Source organism: Camellia sinensis, chromosome 9 (genome assembly GCF_055761805.1).
Source record: "Camellia sinensis isolate YWXY chromosome 9, ASM5576180v1, whole genome shotgun sequence".
NCBI classification, from domain to species: domain Eukaryota; kingdom Viridiplantae; phylum Streptophyta; class Magnoliopsida; order Ericales; family Theaceae; genus Camellia; species Camellia sinensis.
This window is the reverse complement of record NC_138969.1, coordinates 193,449,110-193,456,778: the sequence shown is the minus strand read 5'-3', so window position 1 is coordinate 193,456,778 and position 7,669 is coordinate 193,449,110. Positions and strand designations below refer to the sequence as shown.

General features: G+C 35.5%; 1 protein-coding gene across 2 annotated transcripts; it reads left to right on the top strand.

The window, feature by feature from the left end:
* Positions 1-1,587: 1,587 nt before the first annotated feature.
* LOC114271010 (uncharacterized) lies at positions 1,588-7,335 on the top strand. Of its 2 annotated transcripts, none has more exons than XM_028212634.2 (5): positions 1,588-2,287; positions 3,461-3,604; positions 3,689-3,724; positions 4,350-4,918; positions 6,427-7,335. In XM_028212634.2, exons 1-5 carry the CDS (start codon positions 1,753-1,755, stop codon positions 7,192-7,194), a joined length of 2,052 nt encoding a protein of 683 aa, XP_028068435.2. In that variant the 5' UTR covers positions 1,588-1,752; the 3' UTR covers positions 7,195-7,335. The 2 variants fall into 2 exon arrangements, with proteins under 2 accessions (XP_028068435.2, XP_028068434.2); XM_028212633.2 differs by having other exon boundaries at positions 3,689-3,736.
* Positions 7,336-7,669: the final 334 nt, after the last annotated feature.

Below are 7,669 nucleotides of genomic sequence, written 5' to 3'. Positions count from 1 at the left end.
TCAGAGAGTGGTGTGAGTTGAGTTGAGGATGTCGGATTCCCTCCTCCTCTTGTATCTCTGGTGTTTTATCTCTAGCTTCAGGGGATGCAGCGTCTCAGTGAGGAGATGCAAACTATGTTGAATTTGGGCGTGACAAGATTAGCAGCAGTATGTGCAGTGGATCACCTCACATGGGTTGAGGGGGTGATTTGTTGAATTCACCCCATGTGAAGAAGGTGATGCTCTTCCATGGGAACACACCTTGGTCAACAATGGAAGGCAACCAACCAAGTCAAGCTTGGTGGCCACCAACCATGTCAAGGGTCAAGAATGGAGGCTACCCAAAGGCACTCCCACCTACTCCAATGTGTATAAAGGGAGGGTGAGAGGAGAGGCCAAAGTGAGTAAGTAAGTGAGGAAGAAAACCGTGAACCAAAGAGTGCGAGAGATGTGAGGCGGAGAGACCGTCTCCCTCGGTGTGAGCGAGGGAGACGGGTGAGTGGCTGAATGAGGAGAGTGTGAGCTCCTCCTCTATTGTAATCTTTCTGTAATCTCCTCATTGGTATAGTGATAACCGGTTACTCTCCCGTGGACGTAGGCATTGGGCCGAACCACGTAAAATATTGTGTCTCCTTGTGTGTGGGTGTGTTTTTTCTGCTTGCAATGATTTCTATAAGGTCTTGGGCGGGATCCCAGATCCCAACAAGAGGGACATGAAGATTTGGAAATGGAGGATCCCATGGCCAGAATTAGAGCTATATTCACATTTGTTGCGGCTTCACTATGATCCAAAAGAGTTACAAATTAGATATAAATATGGTCACTTCCCTCAATTACATACACTTATAATTAGTGTTGCAAGTCACAAGTACAGAAATATCAAAATATATACTTGCTCAAAAATTTGTGTCCCATGCCCAAAATTAGAATTGCATTTACGATTGTTGCGCTTTCACAAGATCAGAAAGAGTCACAAACAAGACATAGAGATAGTCGCTTCCCTCAACTACATATATAATTATGGTTGTAGGCTATGAAGTACGGGTGCGGGTACGCGTACTGGTCATGATACAATACGGGTATGTCGATACTGTAAAATCCAAAAAAAAGTAAGGTACGGGTACGTCTTGATACATTTGTAAAAAATATTTATTTGTAATTTAGATTAATGCAAAAATTGATTAAATGGTTTAATTTGTTAAGATCCAATCTACAATTAACATTTAATGCCAAAAGTAAAGGTATAAACCTAAATTAAATATCATTATATTAAGTAACTTACAAACCATAAGTTAATTTTAAAATCATGCTAAGCATAAAATTAAAAATAAAAAAGAAATCTAATTAAAGGAATTTTATCTCTGATTGAAGTACGGTACGGCTTGAGCATGTTCTATGTACGTTTGAGTATGCCAAAAATTAAGAAGAAAAAATTTGAGTACGTGTTTCGTGTATCCGGTATGTATGCAGGAGTACCATACAAAGTACTATACACCGGTAAGTACCCGGTACAGGTACGACATATTTTTCGAAGTACCCATACTTCATAGGTTATAGGTCACAAGTGGAGAAATATAAAAATACACTTACTCAACATTTTGGGTGTACATGTTACAAGTGCTGAAATATCAAAATTTAAGTCAGACATTGACTGGTTAGTGTCCAGTATGTATCAGGTCATATTATCCTAACACTCCTATATATACACATGAAGTACAAACTGGTTCATGGTGAAGCCTTTTCTCTCTGTTTCTCTGTTTCTGTCTCTCTGTCATGGCTGTCACGGCCACTGATGAAGATCACAGCCTTAATGCAGATCTGTACAAGGCTCTCATGAGTGGGGAAGAGAACAAAGTGATTCAACAATGTGAAGATCTTGCAGATGGACCATTGCACATATTAACCATACATGATGACACAGTCCTCCACATGGCTACATACACTAAACAAACAGACATAGTCCTTCATTTACTGGAAAAGTTGGACAGCCAACATCTGGACAAAATGACCCGCCAAAATGACATAGGAAACACCATACTCCACGAGGTTGCCGGTGTTGAAAAAAGCGTCACTGTCGCGAGGAAAATATTGGAGATGGAACCGAAGCTGTTGAGTATGAGCAACAAGCATGGAGAGACTGCTCTATTTCGTGCGGCGGCTTATGGCAGGACTGAAATGTTTGAGTATCTTGACAACGAAATCAATAAAATCTTTGTCGGGGAAGGACCTGAAGAGGTTGGAAATTATTTCTTGAAAAGGAATGATAAAAGCACCATACTTCATGCGTCCATCATCAGTGACCACTTTGGTAGGTATCCATGTCCAAACTTGTTATATATTTCATTTGAAATTTCCACACATCAGTTAATTAGCCGATGCTGTTTTGTTTCAGCATAGTATATAGCCCTTCTAGTTCTTCAAAGTTAAGATATCTACTAATTGTGTGATGCTATGGTAGTTCCAATGTTGTACTAATAAGATCAAGAGTTACTTGTGAGCTACTTTTGTGGTTTTTATCAGTATTTTTTTGGTTGTGTTAATTCGACTTTGTTGTACTAATAAGATCAAGCCAAGAATAAGTTGTGAACTTGTAATTCTTACCTTGGCAATTTTGTTTTTTGTTCTTTTGTTTTTTTTGTTTTTTCAACTTTGTTGTACTAAAATCCCCCTGGATTCCTGCTGCCACTGTTTGTTATAGCGTGCTGGTGGTATTTTGCTGTTCAAGTCCCCTATCCTCTGTGGACATGGCTCCTGAACAAATATGTTGTTGCCATTGACTACATTTTTTGGTATATTGCTATCTATTATTATGTAGTTGTGTAGTCTTGTTTAGTGGTTTGTTTTTTGGTGTTAATTTTCTTGTAGTTTTGGTTTTGCTCAGGGTAGCGTTGTACATTTGTGGTAGGGCCTGGGGTATGCCCCTTGGGACATGTTTGTTTGGGTGGACTGGATTAGTATTCCCATGACTAATAATTTTAGGATTACGAATCCGTTAGATTATGTATCCTATTTAACTAATAGTCAAGTTTAAAATAATTAGTCCGTACTTTAATTGTTTAACCAAACATCGGATTAATAATTTTATTGGACTATTAGTCCAATCCCAAGCTCATGTCCACCCAAACAAACATGGCCTTGTAGTTTTGCATATTTTCTAGTTTTATTTTATGATTTATTCACCCCAAAAAAAAACTTTGTCGTACGAATAGATAAAGACTAACTTGTGAGCTTGTAATTCTTACCTTTGCAATTTTAGTTTTTTTTTTTTGGTTAATTCAACTTTGTTGTACTAGAAGGAGCAAGAGTAACTTTTGATTTCTAATTCTCACTACTGCTTTTTGTTTTGTTTGTTTGGTCTCTTGTTTTTTTGTTTTTGGTTAAAATAAGATCAGGAATAACTTGCGAGCATATAATTCTTGCTTTTACTGCTTCAGGGTTTTATTTTCTGTTAATTCAGCTTTTGCTGTGAAATTTGAAACAGAATTGGCCCTTTCGATTGCAAAAAGGTACAAACATTTAGTTGTTGAAAGAGATGGAGATGGGATGACTCCTCTTCAACTTCTTGCGTGCAATCAATCAGCCTTCAAAAGAGCAAGGAAACTAACTCACCGGCTCTTGCACTCTTGTACGATACTCGCCTTTCAATTTCCACTTCAGCAAGTCCTGTTTAATTTTTTAATATCACCAAAATTGGTGTACATGTTTTCAGGTGTCTCACTTGAAGGTACAACTATGACAGAACGAGGTAAAGGGCCATGTACGGAAATTATTCTATCCATTTTTGCTTTTGGTACTATGCTAGATTGTTGCAAGATCTTGAGATCAATGAAGATAGTGTATATAAAGAATCTCTATTACACGGACTCTTCAAAATAAATCAAATACCCTTGTCGGATGCCCGACACTTGGACAAGGGTATGAGACATGTATCAAATACTTTTCAATGGATATTTCTTATATAATTGTATATAACACTATTACTATATGTACATATTGTTGTATAATTACTATAAATGTGTTTTTGACACTGTAATTACATATAGCACCATTTTGTCTCCCAAACTTGATTAAAAATATAAAAATATGACATTCTTTTGCTTAGTCCACGTACCCTTAAATTTTTAGTTTGATGAATCCGACCTTTAGATACATACCTGCACCCGACACCCGCCCCTGAGTCCACAGAATAAGCATTCATTCTCATTGTTATATGACACCAAGTTCATTATTATCTTGAATTATCTTTGCAGATAGAAACTATCATGTTGAAATCATGTGAATGATAAAACAAAAAAGCTGACTTTCATAGTTCTAGTGGTTTGTTTCTCTATGCATTTGTATATATTACTAACATTTCATTTCTTGAAAAGCTTCATCATGTTATGGAATGGCCTTAAGTGAAGCAATAAGGAAGAAAAACAAGAAATATGAATCAGCTTTGGAACTTGCCGAGTTCTTAATAGCAAAAGATACCTCGTGGCACGTCACCCTCTCTGCAATCAACCAGTGTAAGCCTAAATGCCACAGATATGGAAAGTTCTCGTCTGCTTCCCAAGGCCAATCGACTGATGTAGAAGGACTACAGGCCTCAACAACTCATGGTAAGAAGACAGGGAATGCTGAAACTCCATTGTTTTTGGCAACTAAGTTGGGTATTATAGAGATTGTTGAACAAATACTCAAGAAGTATCCTCAGGCAGCTGAGCATATTGATCACCACGGGCGTAATATTTTACATATAGCCATCAAGTACCGCCAAATACATATATTTGACTTTTTGGAGAAAAAAATGGAAATCTCAATGATGAGGCTTATACAAAAGATCGACAACAATGGGAACTCCGTACTGCACACGGTTGCATTAAGACCAGATGGTTACAAAGATGAAAAAATGCGAAGCCCTGCCCTGGTACTTCAAGAGGATTTGCTTTTGTTTGAGGTACACTTCCATAACATCGTTCCCTGATTTTAACATGCACAACACACTCTTTTCCTTGCACACAAGCATTGGCAGTGCATAAGCTTTAAGCCGGCAGATCAAAGGCCATCATCATTTTTAGTCCTATAATGCTAGAGGCTAAGAAGCACGGAGGACGCAACATGGACACACAAATTTGCATCAAATTCATCAGCATTAGGTATACTATTCCAGTGAAAAAATAAAAAATAAAAATGGAACGTATCCCTAGCTTGTCTGGCACATGTCCATGTTGGACACGGTTTATGACCTCTAGAGAGGTGTCTGTGCTTCATAGGCTCGAGGCCATGGTCCAAAAGCTTGAAGCACCTTCATCAGTGTGTTTTAAAGTGATAGTAGGCCTATTTGGTAGGGTTTATAAACTGCTTATTTCAACTTTTAACTTAATTTAAGTTAAAATATTGTGTTTGGTGCAGCTTAAGTTAACTAGCTTATAGCTTAAATCAAGCTATTTCCTAGCTTATCTCAAAAGCTGGTCAGGGGTGCTTAAATTTTTTACTTAAGCGCGCAGTTGGTGTTGGGGGGCTAAAATTACTTAAATGCCCTCGTCAATACCCAAATATTAATATTATTAATTAATATTAATTAAAAAATAAAAAAATTTATATTTCTGAAGAAAAAGAAAAAGAAAAAAATCAATATTAATTGAAAAATAAATATTAATTGGTATTAATTATTAATAAATTCATATTGTATATTTTTATATTAATTAAAAAATAAAAAATTGTATATTTCTGAAGAAAAAGAAAAAAATCGATATTAATTGGTATTAATTATTAATAAATTAATATTGTATACTTTTGTAATGAATTAATTATTAATTGATACTAATTAATAACAATTGTTGATTATTAATATTAATTGATACTAATAAAAATTAAATATTAATATTAATTTATACTAATTAATAATTTTAATATTAATTGAGACTAATTAAGCCATTAATTGATACTAATTAATAATTTTAGTATTAATTGATACTAATTAAGCAATTAATTGATATTAATTAATTTATAATGGAAAATAATTGTGACAATAACACTTCAATTACATTTTTAGCAAATATATCAATTTTTATATTAATTGATACTAATTAATACTACTTATATTAACTTTTATTAATGAAATATTTTTTTTTAAATTAAAACTGAAAAGAATGACAAAATAATCATTTTTATATCATAGAAGGGTAGAAAGGACAATTATACAAGAAAAAACTATTTTATAGCTTATTAACCAAACATTACTCTGCTTAAATTTATAATCCCACAGCTGCACCAAACAGGTTAATATTAAATTCATAATCCCACAGCTGCACCAAACAGGTTAACAGCTTATGTTCACAGGTATAAGTCATAATGTGTTAAGTTATAATCTATGGTAAATGGACTAAAAATTGAAGTTTTAAGGATTTGGACTTGCTTTTCTATTGAAACGGACTTTTCTATGTGATTTCTTGTGCATTGCAGCGTCTCAATAAGATATATGCAACCCTTTTCACGAAGCACTTCAACAATGATAGACAGACTGCTAAACAGCTATTTGTTTCTAACAATGCTCTACTTCATAAGGAAGCCATAGATTGGCTAAAGCGCACTGCTGAAAATTGCTCCATCGTTGCTGTCCTAATTGCCACTGTTGCCTTTGCTGCAGCCTACACAATACCAGGTGGTCCTAGTCAGACCACCGGTTATCCAATTCTTCTAGACCAACCTTTCTTTGTTGTCTTCACCATGACAGACGTTCTCTCCCTCACGCTTGCTTTGACATCAGTCATCGTGTTTCTCTCCATCCTCACGTCACCATTTCGATTTAAAGACTTCAAATGCTCTCTTCCTCAGAAACTAATGTTAGGAATTACTTTATTGATCCTTTCTGTGTCGATGATGATGTTGGCTTTTGGTGCAACAGTTATCCTAATGATTCACAATAAGGAACGGTGGACAAAATTAGCCTTGTACTTAGTTGCATTCCTCCCGGTATCTGTCTTTGCTCTTACCTACTTGCCTCTATATTTATCACTTATGAGGACTTCTTCGAAGTACTTACTCCGGAAAATTGGGGAGGCTTTTCGTTGGTGTAGAAGTGAATCTTTTCGATCTGGGATGGCCAATTCACTCAAATATCCTAAATCTAGAGCTAGAATTGACTCCAACCCAAACCAACCTCAAACCACTAGTTCCACCAGTTGCTCATGTCCTCTAACAACGCCTCAAACCAACCATTCTCTTGTATGAATCATGAACAATCTTTCTAGTACTAGTTTGAGTGCTTTCAACTTACCACAGACTAAATTTGATTAGTTTACAATGTCGAGTGATGCCTTGTATGGTTTTTGTATTTTCTTTTAATGTATTCAAGTATTCTGATTTTTGTCATATTAGAATTTTCTTCGATTTACACTCTCATATCTCTAGCAAATGAGTTGAATCATCACATTCACCGATTATTGTGTAGTCTAAAAGACCAAAAGGCGAATAAGAAATAAACATTATGTTTGAATTATGGATTAGAACAAAGTACAATGACTATCAGTTTTAAACAAAGTGATGAATTTATTTATAAGGTTATCCATGGTCTCTGTCAAAAGGTTAATACACTATGCTATCGATGAATTTCTCAGATTAGGCATGGAAGAGACAATAGCCAGATTGGTATGATCTATATGCCATGAAGTACACAAAACACTGCGATTCTGTTCAGTCACAAAGC

Coding starts and splice junctions, on each gene's coding strand:
- LOC114271010 (XM_028212633.2), top strand. CDS start 1,753: ATGGCTGTCACGGCCACTGATGAAGATCACAGCCTTAATGCAGATCTG. Junction 3,605..3,688: donor TCACCGGCTCTTGCACTCTT/GTACGATACTCG, acceptor ACATGTTTTCAG/GTGTCTCACTTGAAGGTACA. Junction 4,919..6,426: donor AGGATTTGCTTTTGTTTGAG/GTACACTTCCAT, acceptor TGTGCATTGCAG/CGTCTCAATAAGATATATGC.